The sequence below is a fragment of the Dermochelys coriacea genome, chromosome 2 (assembly GCF_009764565.3).
Source record: "Dermochelys coriacea isolate rDerCor1 chromosome 2, rDerCor1.pri.v4, whole genome shotgun sequence".
Taxonomy (NCBI): domain Eukaryota; kingdom Metazoa; phylum Chordata; order Testudines; family Dermochelyidae; genus Dermochelys; species Dermochelys coriacea.
The window spans coordinates 182551176-182569608 of record NC_050069.1 but is presented as its reverse complement, the minus strand read 5'-3'; the positions used below and the strand labels follow the sequence as shown (position 1 = coordinate 182569608).

General features: G+C 38.8%; 1 protein-coding gene across 21 annotated transcripts in view; it reads left to right on the top strand.

Moving 5' to 3' along the window:
- BBS9 (Bardet-Biedl syndrome 9) overlaps window positions 1-18433 on the top strand; it is a 461967-nt gene that overhangs the window by 164673 nt on the left and 278861 nt on the right. For 2 of the 21 annotated variants that reach the window (XM_043508768.1, XM_038389488.2), the window contains one exon: window positions 2345-3006. The exons of the other annotated variants lie outside the window; for them this stretch is intronic. In XM_043508768.1, the coding sequence (XP_043364703.1) occupies window positions 2345-2413 (69 nt within the window). In that variant the 3' untranslated portion in view covers window positions 2414-3006. Of the gene's footprint in view, window positions 1-2344; window positions 3007-18433 lie in introns of those variants that run through there. 21 annotated transcript variants of the gene reach the window in all.

Sequence of the window (18433 nt, the reverse complement as noted above, 5' to 3'; positions counted from 1 at the left end):
GCATTGTGTTTTTTCTCATTCTCTGAAATGATTTCTTCATTTCATTGTTTCATTGTTTCCCCATCCTTTTTTCTGTGACTCACGTTTTAATATATCCAGTATCACAAAAAATGAATGAATTATATAAAGAAGTTAGCTGTAGCAGTATTTGACATCGAAACACAAATTTTACTCTGTTACACAAGAGTAAGTAATTCTGGAGTGACTACAAAGGTGTTACTTTAGATTTATGGCAATGTAAATGAGAAAATAATTTGGTCTGGAGAATGTATATCAATATATTCAGAATGCCATCTCAATTAATTTCCCCTAAACTTTTTAGGAGAACTCCTATTGAAAGGTGTGTTTTGGCCTGAAATGGTAATAGCTCTCTTTATGCTTGTATTGGGGATTTTTGTGTCTTTTATGTACTCATTCTAGTAATTGTGACAGTACTAGTTCTATTACCATAGCAACTAAGTGCTTCAGTTGCAAAAAATGTTTACATAAGTTACTAATGCTACCTCAAGAGGGATGGATACACAAACTGAAACTCAGCCTCAGTAACTCTGACTAGCAAGTAGTGGGAAGGTCTTTCTGGTACAAAATGCAGAAAAGCCCAACAGAACCAGAACAAAGCAAGCAAACAAAGTAACACATACAATAATGAAAAATAAACTAAAAAGCAGACATTCAATCAAATGTTGAACAAAATAAAGGGGCATTTGCTCATTTCCTGAAGCTCACTAAACCTGGGTTCTGTTGGATGCTGAAGAAAGGAAATTTCAAAGGCAGAGATGCTTCACTGAGCAACAGTCTACAAGTGTCCTAGCCTAGTGTCCATTAACTGCTTTGACAAGCTATAAGGTTGGAGATGGTCTCTCAGGTAACTGGATTCCATAGCACTAAGGGTTTTAAATTTAAACAACATCAACTTATACCTGCTGCTCTTAGGCAGAGGAATGGCCACGGGGGCACCATGCGCTGCCCCTGCCCCAAATGCTGGCTCTGCAGAACGGTAGCCAACGAGAGCTGCGGGGGGCGCTGCCTGCGGGCGGAGGCAGTGCACAGAGCTGCCTGTCTGCGCCTATGCCTAGGAGCAGCAGAGACATGTCGCCACTTGTGGGGAGCACTGCCCGGATCCCGTGCCCAAGCCCCCTTCCGCACCCCAGAGCCCCACATCTCACACCCCCTCTCACGCCCCAACCCCCAGTCCTGAGCCCCCTCCCGCACCCAAACTGCCTCCTTCCATTGGTAAGTATAATTCTTAGTTAATTGGAATTTTTGACTAACCAGAACCAACCATTCCCCCAACATGCTGGATAACAAAGCTTTTCCTGTACTTAGTAAGCATCCAAATTATGATATTGAATAGCCCATAATAAAGTATGCAGAGTTTGTAGTCTTTATTTTTTCCCCCAGAATTGAGAATTACTCAGGTTTTTTTTTCTAAGGTTTATTGCAAATAGATATTTAATTTAATGGGCACAGCCACATCTTTTATGAGAATGGATTCAGAAAATTGTTGCTGCATGTTGGCCAAGCCCGGCAGAATGGCCATGGAAAATCTCAGACAGTGGGATCAGTCTTGTGTGGTCCCACCCATGGAGAACAGCCACTGCTCCATGGTGATTCTTTTTATGCTCGCATGCAAAGGGATTTTGAGGGAGTGGTGGAGAGGCCCTTGTGATACAGTAGCAAAGAAAAACATTGAAATCCATGAGTTTTGACTTTCTGTGATGTATTCGGTTTAATAGTCGGTGGTAGGTGAGAAGAAAATTAACAGTAAATGAAAGATGTTGCATACTCTGGCATCTTGCCAGAGATGGATAAGTTTGAGATAAGGGAGTCTAAACTTACTCCCAATATCTGTATTGTGTCAAGAATCTGAATCAAATCTCCTTGTTTGATACTTATTTTTGCATGACTGCATGCAGAGGGGAGAACACCATAATAACAGGCATTTTGATGCTGGAAGATCTGCTGCTTTCTATTCTACGGAGACAGCTGCGTGGTCTGCTAAAGCAGCATGGATGGAAAGTGTAGATGGGCCACTAACAGGCTGCCAAAGTATTAAAAACATTTTAACTCGCATTCACTGCAGTAGAAAAACTGATTCTGTAGCAAGGGGTGTATGTAGTATCATTTCAACACTTTACAGAAGGGGAAACTGAGGCAAGGAGATGTGACATGATTTGCCCAGCAGATGAGAAAATAGAACCCAGGTTTCCTGACTCCCAATCCAGTGCTTTAGCTACATGGTATATAAAATCATGATTATGGCACTCATTATGGGTACCTTATGGTAGAAGATTTTGCTTCTAGTTAATTGTGAACAATGAATTTTCTTGATGCCACTCCCCAGATACAACATAATCCAGGACTATGGATCCTTGAAGAAAAACATCTTGAGAGAACTCTCCATAGGAATTAATAACCCAACACTTGAACTACAAGAAAAACAGTTTTAAATAGCAGATTTTGCTCTACATTTATAGCATTTTTTGTCTTCCTCTGGTTCTGCATTCCTTAAAGTCAGCACAATCTCAGCTCAAACTCCTGGTCTCACCACTACTTCTCTGAGGAAGAACTTAACTTGTGTGGTCATTTTCCCAATTTTAATAAATAAAGATATTTTATTAAAAAGAAAAGTTTATGTTGGAGCTAAAATGTCGGTTAAATCTGTAAACTGACCAAAAAAAAAAAAGGGCGGGGGGGGGGAAGCTTATTCTCAATTTATTTTTGCCAATTGGCATAGTCTAACAGACCTAACTCATATTTTAATTGTGCTTGACAAGTAACTTTCATATTGTTAGTAAATTCCACATTGGGACGCTTTTAATTATCGCACTGTAGACAATTTTAGACAGCATTTTTTTAAAATAAGGTTGTTAGTGCTTGAACAGTGAGTGCAATGCTCTGATGTTGGGGGCTGAGGAATAAGAAAACAAACAGAACAGTATATCCCATTATCTTTGTATAATTGCTATATTAAAGATTTTGTGGAATAAAATATTTTTTATTCTTCTTTTTGAGTGAAAAATAAACCTTTAAAAATAAACGTAATTGCAATTAGACATTCTGAAACGTGATGAAGGATAATGAGATTTCTTGATGCACTTGCAGGAATGGTACACTGTATTCAAGATGCAATAATGCATAACTCAATACTGAATAATGTTGCTTTGCAGTACATTTATTGTATGGTTTAGTACTGAATAATTCTTACAACCTTTTCTTAATTACACTGAATTACTTAGACCTGAGTTTTACTAATAAGTCATCAATAAATGATTAAACGACCATATAAGCCTTCGGGTACTCTACATGTATTCTCTTCTCTCAATGTGCAATAAATTCCTGTTAACATGGCTTCTTTGAGCCCATAATTAATTATTTTTTTTCCCCTGGTAATTCATTGTGGTGCAGTTTCGGAACTAGTGAAACTTCTTTAAGTTAAGCACCTACTTAAGTGCTTTGCTGGGCCCTAGGTCAACTGGATTTGAATGTGGTGTGGAGGCAGCCTCTGTCAGGGAGAGAGAGTACTTCATGTGTTTTGCAGAAAGCCTTTTAACCAATCTAGAAGGTGGTGCATATAGGCTTTGAAGGGAGTCCTCTTCAGTCTAAGTTGCTGTAGCATGTGGTTAGATAGAGGGGGACTAATGAAGAGATGGGCCATGAAAATCAGAGGAATGGGGGAAATCTTTTGTGAAACTCCTTCTTACAAAAGTCTGAAGGTAATTTGATATGAACAACATATTTTTATCTTATTTAGCTATGCTTTTTGCACACCTGTTTTTTTTTTTAAACTTGTTAGGTACCTTTGAATTCAGAGTCTTTCATGTTACAATATGTCTATTTACAGCTGTCACTAGGTCTATAATATGTTTAGCTTGAAGAGGTTAACAAGCATACCTTGAAGTGTTACTTTTATTTTCTGGTCTGTGACACTGAGCAAAATCCCATTATACAATTGAGTCGTATTACAATGTTTAAATGTTAATTTGTTCTGCATTCCATTAAAATTGCATTTTTTCTTGTGTATTGGCCCATACGTTTTGAATAAAACCTATAATTTAAACACCTTACCATAGAAATATCCTAAATAAGTAACCTTATGCCCTCGCTACCTTAATTACCCCTCATTATTTAGTCTTTCTTTAAAGAGCAAAGTTTTAGCCATGGGTTAAATATTTGCTAGTTAATTAGAATATTTGTTATTTTAAAGAAAACAGTAGTCCTTGTCTAATTTTAATTGGATTTTGGAATTTAGAGAAAAACTGAGCTAAGCTTTTTGCATATAATCTTCTATTTTTACTTTTCCCCCCTTTAATGAACACATTATGTTCTAATAAATGCATAAATTGTTCTTTAAATACAACTGAAAAAACTGCTTTACTTTAAAAAAAGACTGTCTAGTTTGAATATGTACTATCTTCTTATTACAATGATTCTGTTCAGTTTTAAAGATTATGTGAAGCTCTCACAAATTGTTTTTACTATCTGCATTATAGAAACAAATATAAAAGAGACTACATGTAGGTGAATAACTCTTTTTTTTTATCTACTCTTCTTTGAAATGTCTGGATATTTCTTTGGTTGTAGTCATTAGGTATACAATTTATTAAAATGTCCGAACAATTATTTTTCCATTTTTTTAAATGTGAAGACCACAGTTTTGTGTGTTTCATCTGAATTTCGCATCTATTTTAGTTTGTTGTGTAGAAATATATACCGTCATTATAAATGTACATCACAATGTACAGCTTGAAATGGATCTTGACAATATTACCCAGCGTATACTGTAGTGTATTATTTTTGCATTCTCTTTTGCTTTATCTAGCACTATCTTTTACTGAGCATGACAAATGTTTTAGCTGATTGTGGTGATGTGCATCACAGTTTAGATACATTTCTTCCTGTGGAGGCCACATTTTTATCAAGAATTCCACTGTGTAGAAGTACCCAAAATGTGTAAAATGTGTGCAGCCACACATCTTGCTCACCACTCTTCTGAGATGCCACTATGAATCCATAGTGGTGGAATCTCTTGTTTGCTGCAAATCTGCATTACCTCCAGGTAATAAGGTGTACTTTCAAGGAAGGTAGATGTCCTGCCAAAACCCACTCACCATCTGTGTGTTGTAGTCATGAATGCCCACATCTTAAGGGAACAAGCAAACAGGGCCTCTTTTGGAGGTTCATTCAGACATTAGGTGAAGTGAAGCCACCACACCCTATCAGCAGTAGTACTAATCTGACCGCAATTCCCCACCACTCCCTGGAATGGAGCAGCTTTGCAATTCCTTGTACAGGATCATATTCTCTTTCCAATTCAGCTTCAGTCTCCTCTGTGCCTCATATACATTAACTTGTTCCTCTGTCTTCTCCCTTCCTCATCCTTCCAACTGCATACCTATAGTTTCCCCCCATTCATGTTGGTCCTCCCTTCCTCTTCCATTCCCATGAGCTCTCCTGAGTTAGATTTGCAATATGATTAAGCTCCCCACCACTATTCCAGTTCAGTACCCAACCTCTGCTATCCCTAATCATTCCTCTAATTGTTGGCTGAATGTCCAGTTTGCTTTTAGAGGCTCAAAATCTTGTTTTGCCCTTCTATCCTCTGCCATTCTTACATGTTGAGTGCGGTTTTATACTTATACATTCAGTGCAGGCAGAATTTCCTATTTGGAACAGGAATGGAGCATGCAGAGAAAACTCTACTCCACCTCGTTCATATGCTGTTCTCCTCAAGCTCTGATTCATTCATGGACCAGAGGAACATTTTGCTCTTAGTGTTTGGGTTTGGTTTTCTGGGAAATTGTCTTTGCTGACTGAATTAACTTACATATGTCTTGTTAAATTGTTTTATTAGGCAAAAGAAATAGGAACAAACTCCCAGCTGTGCATTTACAGAAAAACTGCTTGTCTCCCCAATTTTAGGTTGGTAGTTCAACCTTTGAAGCCAATAGTTTCTCTGATTAATATTTTTGTCATGTTCACCTTTTTTACTGGCACCGTTTTCAGGTTTGGGTAGATGTAATCATTGAGACCATTTTCTCAATCTGTATATGTTTTTTGTGGTTGGTTGACCCTTGACTGCATTTGGTCTGCTTTTTGAGTTCAGCAAGGAAATCTGTGAAGAGGCAAAAATTGCCTGAGTTCTTTGCAAGAGAAATGTTCCATGGAAAACTTTCTCCATGAACACTCTTAAAGAGATTTGTATAGATTATAGAGTATAAAGTATAGAGTCATTTTCTTTCCAAGCAAAGAGGCCAAGACATAATTTTAGCAGGTATTGGTAAAAATTGAGAAGTATGTCGTGTGTCCTGGGACCAGGGCCAGTGAGAAACACCATGGTGAAAGTTTTTTTTCTCGTGCTCAGAAGCTTGCTGAAATAAGCTTGCCATGTTTCTGTTCCATTGCATCCGTGTTATTTATTTCCCCCTTTCTCATGAAGTTCTGGGCTAATGCAAATAGATTTACTTTTCATCAGAAGATATCCACTCCTTGTTTTGGCACAGATGCATATTTGTAGGTGGGAATGCCAGAAGAAAGTTATGTTTAGTTTGAGATGTAGCATGTTTGGGTCATTTCAGATCCTCAGGTGGAGTAAATTGTACTAGAACTCCATTGAAGTCAATAGAACTATGACCATTTAAACAAGCTGAGGGAATGCGCCTCTGTGTTCCAAGTAAGGCTTATCGGGTTTTAGTTAGTAATATAACAAATGGGACTAAAACTTATATCTTGCATAATATGGTCAGTGAAATTTAGTCAATTTTAGAAAGATTAAAGTCTGGCGTCAGCTTATGTAAAAATTAAGTCTATACTGATTTGTGAGCATTCACTGTTATGTTTTGGAGTAGAATGAGAAGTAGTTTTACATGTGTGTTACTTTTTTTTTTTAACGTGGCATGTTTATCAAATTAAAAAGGGATATTCAAAATGAAACATATAAAGCCAATGTTTTTCAATCTTGAGTGCTTAAAGGACTTAAATGTGGAATTTAGTAGTTTTATTTACAGAAGGGCTCAGTCCTCTCAAACCCTGTTGAAGCTGATGACACCTGCAGGGGTCTCATTACCTTTGAAAACTGAGCCACTCTTATTTGGATAAATAAATATACATTTGTATGCCTAATTTTAGGCACCCTTGTTTGAAAAATGTAAAATGCTGAAAATAAGTCTAATTTCTCATGAGAATTGAGACAATGAATTACGTTGTTCTCTTTGACTGTGCAATTTTACATTGTTTATTAAAACAATATATGGAGCACGACTATTTTCACATGGAAAATGCAGTGTTCCAGCAGAGTGCAGCAAAAGACAATTATAGCAAAATATAACCTTGCTTTCCTTTCAAGTGCTTGCAATGTTGTGAAAGAAGGAACTGGAATAAAAGAAGTTCACAATTTTATAAAATATCAAAACAAGTACAGAGATCCTCTATCAGAACAGTGATGTTAACTAGGTTTTCTCTATCGCATAGCTTGCTGAAACTCACATAGAGAATTTTTATCCAGAAAGAGCCAGGAGAAACAGTAATACAGAAAAACCCATTTAAAGAGTTATGAATTTCTAATACTTAGCATGTTAATCTATAGTGATCTATTCAAGTATGATAAATACTAATACCACCTGTGTGTTCTAGGTAACTAAGCGAATACAGACTAACACGGCTGCTACTCTGAAACCTGTGATTATGCAAGGCACTGAATTTAGCCATATAGAGTGGAAATCTGTCAACTTTCCCCCCCCCCTCGCTGCTGGTGATAGCTTATCTTAAGTGATCACTCTCCTTACAGTGTGTATGATAAACCCATTGTTTCATGTTCTCTGTGTGTGTGTGTGTGTATATAAATCTCTCCTCTGTTTTTTCCACCAAATGCATCCGATGAAGTGAGCTGTAGCTCACGAAAGCTTATGCTCTAATAAATTTGTTAGTCTCTAAGGTGCCACAAGTACTCCTTTTCTTTTTGCGAATACAGACTAACACGGCTGCTACTCTGAAACCTATTATTATTCCTGTATTACATGCACATTAGGTAATTTATCATAGACTACGAGGCAAATTGGTGGCAGCTTTGGGATTAAAATTCAGGAATTCCTGCCTTTTTTTCCCACACACAATATACTAGACAATACTACCTTCCATAATTGTGGGCTACTTTTTTCATTTTAGCTATTCTGATGCCACTGCATAGAATTTATGATGCATTGTGCAGGGTTAAATGTCCTCACACCAGGCATCCAAAGGGGTGAGAGTTGGGACTGCTAGCCAATCCCCTCTTGCTAAATTGATAATTCAGCCCACTTGTACTATCTCTTATCTTTATTATCTCACCTACCAGACTTCAAGGGATGCTGTGAAGAAGGAAAATAAACCTGTTGCCAAGCTTGCCTGGAAGGACATTTTTTTCTGGTCCTAAAAAGTGTTCTGGTCAGATGTATAACAAACCTGGAAACCCAGCTATAAATACTATCCCACCGATAGGTCAGAGTAGGCTGACCAGCTTTAAGCAACAAGAATGGTTGCTGCATGCCTGGAAATGCTTAATCACCAGTCATCTTCTTTTCCTCCCTGATGAGGCCAGTGGTGGCTAAGGGAGCTAAGACTCCACTCCACTCTCACCAACCTGATCCACCACTCATGCATGATGTGCATGTGCATTCTTGCCATAAGGAGGAGAGAAGGAAGGAAAGTCCCAGTGCAAGAAGGGATGCACTTCCTCTAACTAGGACTTCAAGGCATTGTCATCCCACTGTCAGTCTGACCAAACAACTCCTTCCTCTGCTAAGACAGGAAGGGGCATTTTGTTCTTTTATATAAATGTTATTTTGATGGTCACTATTATAGATATTACAAGAAATATTTAATGATTAGTTTATTTTAATTTTATTGGGTATTTACTTTTAAAAATGTATATGAGAGAGAGAATGGCAGTCCTTGTTACAAGTAGCTTATAATATGTAATGACAGGTTTCAGAGTAGCGGCTGTGTTAGTCTGTATTCGCAAAAAGAAAAGGAGTACTTGTGGCACCTTAGAGACTAACAAATTTATTTGAGCATAAGCTTTCGTGAGCTACAGCTCCGATACTATCCGATGATCCGATGAAGTGAGCTGTAGCTCACGAAAGCTTATGCTCAAATAAACTTGTTAGTCTCTAAGGTGCCACAAGTACTCCTTTTCTTTTTATAATATGTAGAGTGAGAATAATGGGTTGTAGGCTGAAATGCATAGTTTGAGCCTGACCTGCTAGTTCTAACTCAGGCAAAATTTCTATTGACAAAAATCATCTCTTATGTGAACTTTATTTCCTCCTTGATCTTAAGTTACTGAAGATATATGTGCATAACTGGCTTTGATGTTGGGCATTAAATACCTGAATCAAGAAGATATTCCATAGAAATATAGTCTTCTTTATCTTATTAAAGCTAGCATTTGCTTTCAGAACATTTTCAAAAAAGAAATTGGGTCTTAAAAGGCATTTTAATAAGTGTTGGAGATACTTGGTTAGCTGAGGAAAATTGCATATATATTTTTGTCCAAAATGGAAAATTATAATGTGTACGCAAAAAATCTCAAAGGAATGTCCAGGTTCAACTCTACTTTTCATGAATCTACCCATTAAGATAATTATATAACTCGAATCTAGCCAAATGTTTATAATTAATATTATTATTACAAGAGCTCCTAAAGACACTAATTAGGATCATGGTCCCATTGTGCTTGGTGGTGTACAAACACAGAACAAAACAGTCTTTTCTCCAAAGAGTTTACAGTCTAAACTTAACACAATGCATATCAATGTGTCTAGAAAACAACAGGGTGAGAAAGAAGGAGGACGAAGGTTAGAGTGATAAGAACATGCAGATATTTAGGATAGCTGTTGCACAACATGATGATTTCAAATTCAAGTTCTGTAGTTGCTGATGTGCTGTTTATCTAAGTTTTTGGATTGATCCCAGTCCCTAGTCTAAAGTGAATGAGTTATTGACCTTTCCCATACCAATTAAAACTTGGCAGAGCCAAAAGAAAAGTGTTAAGATCATCATGTCTTATTCCTACCTCAGCTTTGTCCAGACTTTACAGATTTAGAGAAGGAGAAGGGAGGAAAACATTTAAGAATCTTTCAATCACTAATGAGAAAATGTGTGTGCTGTGACAATTATTTTTCATATGCAGAAGATAATTGCTTGCTAAATTTTATAGAATATATTGTACATCCAGTTGAAAACAGAATCTGGAAAGCTACAGTGTGGCCCTGAAGAAAATTAAATACTTAAACTTTGGGTTTCTCTCTCTCTCTCTCTCTCTCTCTTTAAAAATCCAAAGTTTAAATATTATTATTATAATTATAATATTGCAAAATTATACAATAATATGCAATATTGTATAATATAATCTTGTGTAGTAGATCTGTTGGGCCTAGTTCATGGGTATAACTCCAGCATAAATTTGGCACATTTTCCCTAGCAATGTAGTAGGTGTACGCAGAAAGAAAGGAGTGCTCTGTGGTATTCTTTTTCCATTTAATTTTAATTCTTTGATACTGTTTTAAAAGGTACTTTTATTACTGTTTTTATTAGTATTACTCATTTGCATTATTGTAGAGCCTAGAAGCCTTAATCATGGCCCAGAACCTAAGCATTCTAGGTGCTGTATGAACAAAGGCCAAAAACACCATCCCTGTCTCAAATGATCTGTTGTACTGTTCCTTGCTACCAGCTGTGAACAAATACTCACTTTGAGTTTGAATTTGAACAAACCCCAAAATCCAAAGCAAAACTTGCCTGAAACCACCTAATTTCACTTGCATTCTTTCTTTCTTTATCAAAACTATGCAAAGCCTTGAATTTCACTTGCTTAAAATGTGAAATAAAAATTTGGCCCAGGCTCACTTGAAACCTTTGAGGCTTTCTGTGAACCTGGTATTAGCTTCAACTTTGTAATGAAATCAGTCAGAAGTGGTTCCTGTATTTTGGTTTTTGATGATAGTTGTGCAAAATGTTAATAATTAGTGTCCCTGTTAATTACCCCTCTTTTCCAAAAACCACAAATGATTGCTACTTTTAGCAACTCATTAGCTTTAATCCTGCCCATGTGTTTTGGCTAAATAGGGGGAAACCGTTCACAACCAACTTTATAAGGTAGCTTCTGTTTGAGGACTTTCATTCTTGTCTGTATTTCACATCTAAGCAAGGGCTTTGGGCTTCAAATGCTGCTAAGAATGCTTAATAAGTGTTTAAACAGTTACATAAATTGTCTTTCTTTTAATCTAGGCATGTAAGCAACCCTTCAAAATAATCATAAAAAGTTCTATATAAATAAGGTGACCAGACAGCAAATGTGAAAAATCAGGACAGGAGCCTATATAGGAGCCTATATAAGAAAAAGACCCCAAAATCAGGACTGTCCCTATAAAATTGGGACATCTGGTCACTCTCTATATAAACTTGCAAGACAGTATTTTTGCAAAATTATTACTTTTTTTTATAAAAATAATTTTAAAATTAGACAGTTGCTATTTTTGCTGTGTTCCTTGATACTGATGCTATGTTCCTTGACGTGGTGTATGGCATTATAAAGATGTCCTTTATGGAAAACTGCTGCTATTGTATGTTCTGTCTTCGAAAGAAAGAACTGTGACTCATGTTCTCAGTAAGGAAGGAAAGTATACGGACCTCTGCTTAGCAGGGAAGGAGAGCAAATAGCTGATGACATCAAGAAGGCTGAGGTGTTTAATACCAATTTTGCTTCAATCTTCACAAAAAAGGTAATGGTGACCAGATACTCAACACAGTATTAACAACAAGGGGGGAAGGAATGCAAGCCAAAATAAGAAAAGAACAGGTTAAAAATATTTTAAATAAGATCTATTCAAGTTGGCAGGGCCTGATGAAATTCATTCAAGAGTTCTTAAGGAACTAGCTGAAGCAATCTTGGAAATATTAGCAATGATCTTTGAGAACTTGTGGAGGATGGTTGAAGTCTCGGAAGACTGGAGAAGGGCAAACATAGTAACTGTCTTTCAAAAGGGGGAACAAAGAGGACCTGGGTGGAGGATATTAGAGTTATAAGGAATAGCTAGCATGAATTAGTCGAGAACAAATCATGCCAAACCAATCTAATTTCCTTCTTTGACATGGTTACTGCCCTAACACATGGGTGAAAGCAGTACATGTAATATATCTTGCTTTTAGTAAGGCTTTTGACACAGTCTCACATGATATTCTCATAAGCAAACTAGGGAAATGTGATCTAGATGAAATTACTGTAAGGTGGATGCAGAACTGGTTGAAAGGTCATACTCAAAAGTAATTATCAATGGTTTACTGTCAAACTAGAGGGCTTGTCTAGTGGGGTTTGGCAGGGGTCAGTCCTGGGTCCAGTACTTTTCAATATTTTAATTCATGACTTGAATAATGGAGTAGAGAGTAAGCTTATAAAATTAGCAGATGATACTAAAATGGGAGGGAGTGCACATACTTTGGAGGACAGGATTAGAATTCAAAACAATCTTGACAAATTAGATAATTGGTCTGAATTCAGCAAGTTGAAATTCAATAAGGACAAGGGCAAAGTACTTTGTTTAGGAAGGAAAAATCAAATACATAACAACAAAATAGGAAATAACTAGCCAGGAGGTAGTACTGTAGAAAAGGATCAGGAGTTATAGTGGATCATAAATTGAATGAGTCAACTATGAGATGCAGCTATGAAAAAGGCTAATATTCTGGGGTGTATTAACTGGAGTATCATATGTAAGACATGGAAGATAATTGTTCTGCTATATTTGGCACTGGTGAGGTCTCGGCTGGAGTACTGTGCTGAATTTAGGCACCACGCTTTAGGAAAGATGTGGACAAATTGGAGAGAGTCCAGAGGAGAGCAGCAAAAATGATACATAAGATTTAGAAAACCTGCCTACAAGGAAAGGTTAGAAAAACTGGGCATGTTTAGTCTTGAGAAAAGAAGACTGAGGTGGGCACCTGATAAATCTTTAACTATGTTAAGGGCTGTTATAAAGAGGATGGTGATCAATTGTCCTGCATGTTCACTGGAGGTAGAACAAGAGTAATGGGCTTAATCGGCAGCAAGCGAGATTTATGTTAGATATTAGGAAAAACTGTCTAACTATAAGGGTAGTTAAGTTGTGGAACAGGCTTCCAAGAGAGTTTGTGGCATCTCCATCACCGGAGGTTTTTAAGAACAGATTGGGTAAATGCCTCTCAGGGAAGACGTAGGTTTACTTGGGTCCTGCATATCTCAGGGGACTGGACTTCTTGACTTCTTGAGACCCCTTCCAGCCCTACATTTCTATGATCCTGTGATAATGTTACTTTGAGACATACAGGACCTCATGCTCAGCTAGTGTAAATCAGAGTAGCTCCACTGAAGTCCATTGAGATTATATTGATTCACACCTCCTGAGGATCTGGCCCCAAATCTAAGTGGGTGGTGCTCTAAATTGGTTCATTTTTTAGAAGTCATGAAAAAATCTCTTTCTACACAGGTTTTTTTTGTTATCAGCAGTTATTATTCTATGCTGATTATGTCTATAGAGACTTCCCTTCTAGGATTTTGGTCTTAAGGAGTTTACCTGCAAAAAGGATTCTTTGAAAATATTATGGATCTCTGGTCACCCAGCCCTCCCTTAAAGAATTGAACTACTCAATAATTTAGGTCTTGGTTGAAAAGGAACTGACAGTTATGTGACCAAGACAGGTCTATATATCCTTTGAGGCACATTATATCAATCAACTAGCCACTTTGCCTAGAGGCCAAAAGCTATGAATCATTTCCTCAATTGCCACACTTTGTACGACGCATGATCTGGGGAATGTGGATACATAACAAGTGCTAAAGGCCAGTGATATACACCCTTTCCAGCTTCAGGACTACCCATATTATTTCAAAAAGAACAAAGGGCCTCAATCAACCCCTTTGGGAGCAGATTCTGGGGCATGGATGGGGGGAGTGAATGTACTGTGCTTTCTTGGGGACCATAGCCCTCAGTGGAACTTTGGGGACTCTAGCTAGCTGACATAAGTTAGACCAGCCCAGGCTACTCCGTCCTGCACTAGGACTGGGATTGGGGCAGCGCAAAGACTGCAGGCAGCAGAGGGAAAAGATACAGAGCACTATTTCCATTAGCACCACTGAAGTGGAGTATAAGGCTGTTGCTGCTATTATTATAGATGGCACAGGTAGCAATGCCTATAATTAAGGTATCCCAACATTTTCCATTATTTTAGCATTTATTCTGCAGTAGTGACTCATAGCCACAACCAGGTTGGCCCCAAATAGTTTACAATCTAAAAAACAAAACATAATAGGTGGATGAGCTGAAACAAGCCGATGGAGTGCTCTGAAAGGGAACCAAAGGAGGGTGGAGTCACAAAAGCCTAGGAATGACAGGATTTTGAGAAGACAATTATGGCTGACATTGTCGAAGGCTGCCAGGGCCAAGGAAGATGAAGAGGGAGTACTAGCTCTGAAATTTGGCTAGGAAGAAGTCATTAGAGACTTTAGTGAGAGTAATTTCAGTGGAGTGTATGGGTCGAAGCCAGATTTGGGGTGTGTGGGGGCATTTTCTAGAATGTAACGAGGACAAAATTTGAGACAGCAGTTGTAGACGGTACACTCACTGAGTGTAGAGATGAAGTGGGGCAGAGAGATGGGGTGATGATTTGAGTGAGAGGGTGGGGTCAAGGCCTTTTTTAGTTTAGTTTTGTTTTTTTAAATGATGGGAGAGACCACATGCTCCTTCCAGTCTTCAGCCCCTTGAGCCATTGTAGCACATGGGCTGCAAGTAGCAATGGGGAGGAAGCACAGAGCAGCAAATACAGTCTTCCATTGGACTATTTAGAGCACAGGGCTTCTTGCAGCCTCTGCTTTTGCTTCTCCAGGCACTGTAGCATATATGTGCTGAACTGAGTAGTTCTGAGCTTGGTGATGATGGGTGTCAGGTAGAAGGGGAAGGAGTTCTGAGCCTGAGGATGAGTTTTCTGAGGTTATGTCTATGCTACGGCCAATGTTGGCATAACTTATATCTTATATCATACCATAACTTATAGGGGTGTGAATAAACCATCTCCCTGAGCGACATAAGGTACGCTGACACAAGTGCTCATGTGCACAGCGCTATGACGGTGGGAGAGTTTCTACTGTTTGCAGAGGTGATTTTATTATGCTGACAGGAGAGCTCTCTCCCATTGGCATGGAACATCTTCACCCGATACAGCTGCGCCGCTGCATGTATAGACATGGCCTGAGTCTGGAAGATGGGGGGTTTTGGTGCTGGGTGTTCTGAGCCTGGGGTTGTTGGAAGGGAGAGAGTTTGGAACTGTCTGTGTGGTTCTCAGCTGTTGAGCTATTAAGTAGGAAGAGGAAGGGTTTTCAGCCTGAGTGTGTGTGTTTCTGGTCTGTTGGGTAAGAGGGAAGTGCGGGACAGGGAGCTTCCGAGGCCGAATGGGGATGGATTGAGTGTGCAGGATTGAATACAGTGGAGAATAGAGTCAATTGAGAGTGAGAGTGAGATAGGAGGGTAAGTGCTAAATTGGAAGTGGGGAGGTTAGAACTAGGAGAGAACAGCAAACTTGGATCACCAAGGGATAAATATTGGTTCCCCAAACTGCCCTGTAGTGTAAGTTTTTCAGTCTGACATGGGAAGACTGCGAAGCAACTTCCCCCATTTCTCCCTGGAACATGTTCTTGTGGGGCCACCGTTCCACTGAACACAGTGTCCCACTTTTTCACTTTGAGAGTTTGTGTAACTTACAGGGGGTGTTAGGAGGTGAGGGGCAGCTTGCTACCTGCAGCTCCTCCAGTAATGTATGGCACCAGCTGCCATTGGTCTTGAAAGGGGATTTTCAGAACCAGAATGATTAGAAATAATTTTAAAAAACTAGGAAAGCTTAGATTCTTTAAAAAACCGATAGGAATAAAATATAGAGAGGGCAGAAGCTAACCCAAGCTTCAGAGCAATAATAAATACTACCCTGGATGATTTGTAGATGAATAATTTGGAAAGGATAAAGCAACATTTATATTGCTTTTACATTCTTTTGTCAGCTTTGCAACAGTTCTTTCTTGTTTTCATCCAATAAAGAAAATAAATGAATTAATATGCAATATTTGTGCTCAGAACTTCTTCCTCTGTTTTCCTGAAGGATATTTTCCATCAGTCCATTACACTGTAACATTGATTGGTGCATGTAATGTATTATTCATATTGTTCTAGTTTCATCCCATTAGTAATGCCAATATTATGCTGCAGAGGTAATCTTTTGTGAAGAGCTTTGTAGAGAAACTTATGCTGTGGTTCAGAACCCATTTCACATTTAGTGACAAGACAGAGAGCAGCAGCACCTTTTTGGTAGTACCCAGACTTCCCGCCCCCCCTCCCCCTTTAGTGCAGTGAGAATCAGAAATGTAGTGTGGTGTAATAAACTAAACTGTGAAAGGCAGACTGTGCCTCAAACCTGGGTTTGTTTTTGGTCATTATTCTGTATCTCCATCTTCCCAATAGCTCTTGTCATCAGAATAGACAAGTAAGTGAAAGCGTCACATTAAAAAAATAAGAAAACAGAACTGAAAGCAGCATTTTGGTAAAAGCAGTCTGACGTTTTGGTCCATCAATATAATCCTTACGTTATAATTATGATCACTTAAATTATGTAGGTTCCTGGAGCTGACTGCATGATTAAAATATGCAGTAAAGCTAAGCACATAGAGTGGTTAAACAATACTGTAGATCTGCTTAATGCCGAAATGAAGAAATTAGAACTTTTTCAATTTGAATAATCATTTATATTTGACTGCATTGAGTATCTTCTCTTCCAATCACATTGCCACAAGTTAAAAATTAGTACTATATCCTTCTTTAGTGCACAAGGACCTGACCAATGCCCACTGAAGTCAGTGGCAGTCTTCCCATTGACTTCAATGTGCTTTGGATTTGACTCAGAATGGTGTATTTTCAGGAGTGCTAAGCATCCACATCTCTGAAAATCCAACCCACAAATCAGTAAAATCTCTTGTTAACAAGATCAGTTTGGAAAAAAAAGTTGTATCTTTTCAGCACTAAGGGAATGGGATTGTAAGTGGATAGCTTAAGAAATTTGTTTGAAAGTTTAAAAAAATTACAAAATTCGTTTCTCTTCTCCAAACAGCTGTATAAACAGTGAAACAATCTCTTCCTGGCATGTGCACTAAAAATCTCTACCAAGTTTTAAGATGAACAGGTCATGAAAGGACAAATGGTTGGCAGCTGTGAGACTGTGCTTCCTGGGATCTCATCTCTGGAGGCAGGAACAGGCTGATTCAGATCTAGAGAGCTGCCTGGGATAAGTAGGGAGCATATGCCCCAAAAGATCTCACTCTTTAGGAATATGTGTATCCTGTAAAAAATTCCCGTGGCTGGCCCATGTCAGCTGACTCAGGGTCGTGGGGCTTGGCTATGGGGCTATAAAATTCCAGTGTAGGTGTTCAGACTTGATCAGTGTATCCTGGATTTGAGAACCCAAGGCTTGAGTATTTACACTGATTGCCAACCCTAGGTTGAGAATTTTTTAAACCGGACTGGGGCTCCGGCATCCACACTCCATTATGCAGACCCGAGTCCAACCAACTGTATCCCATACTTCCTAGTACCCTCCCAAAATGTGTCTGCTCTAGCTCTTTGTTCATGGTGCAGCTTGGGACAGCTTGACTGTCCCTCCTGTAAGTTACAGGAAGTTTGAACAGTCCGTCAACACATTAAACAGCCTGCCAAGCCATCATTTTGTTTCGTGTGCTCTCAGCAACCAGAGCCAGCAACACGGAGGAGGCACCATTTGAAGAACTTCTCTCACTTGTGCTTTCACTCCCATTTCTGGAAATGGCCAGAGCTTCTGTGAGTTGCTGGTGGACGTTTCTCTGGCATTTTCTCTCCCTAGGCACCTGACAGAGCTAATGATGGAGCAGCAGGAGGAGGATGAGGATGCAGACATGGCAGACTCAAACTGCTGCTCATGACACTCACTGTAGCTGCTGGTGCCCCCTATGTAGTCTGTCACTTCTGGAATAGGACAGAAGCACAGACTGGTGGGACCGCATCATTTTTGAATACCTGTCATGCCCAGCAGTGGGACCAGATCTTTCGCATGAAGAAAGTTATATTTTTGGAGCTCCATGAGCATCTTGCCCTGGCCCTTCAGCATAAAGACACATGCATGAGGGCAGCCTTGCTGGTTCAGAAGCAGGTTGGTATAACCATCTGGAAGCTGGCTGCTCTTGACTGCTATAGGTCTGTGGTCAACCAACAGTTGACTGTGGATAAAGTGGTGGTGGAGGTTTCTGAGGCAATCAGCTGTGTGGTTTATGCCAAAGTGGCGGGCATAACAGATATTCCTGAAGTTATTGCTTGCTTTGAGACAATGGGGTTTCCAAATTGCACTGGAGCCA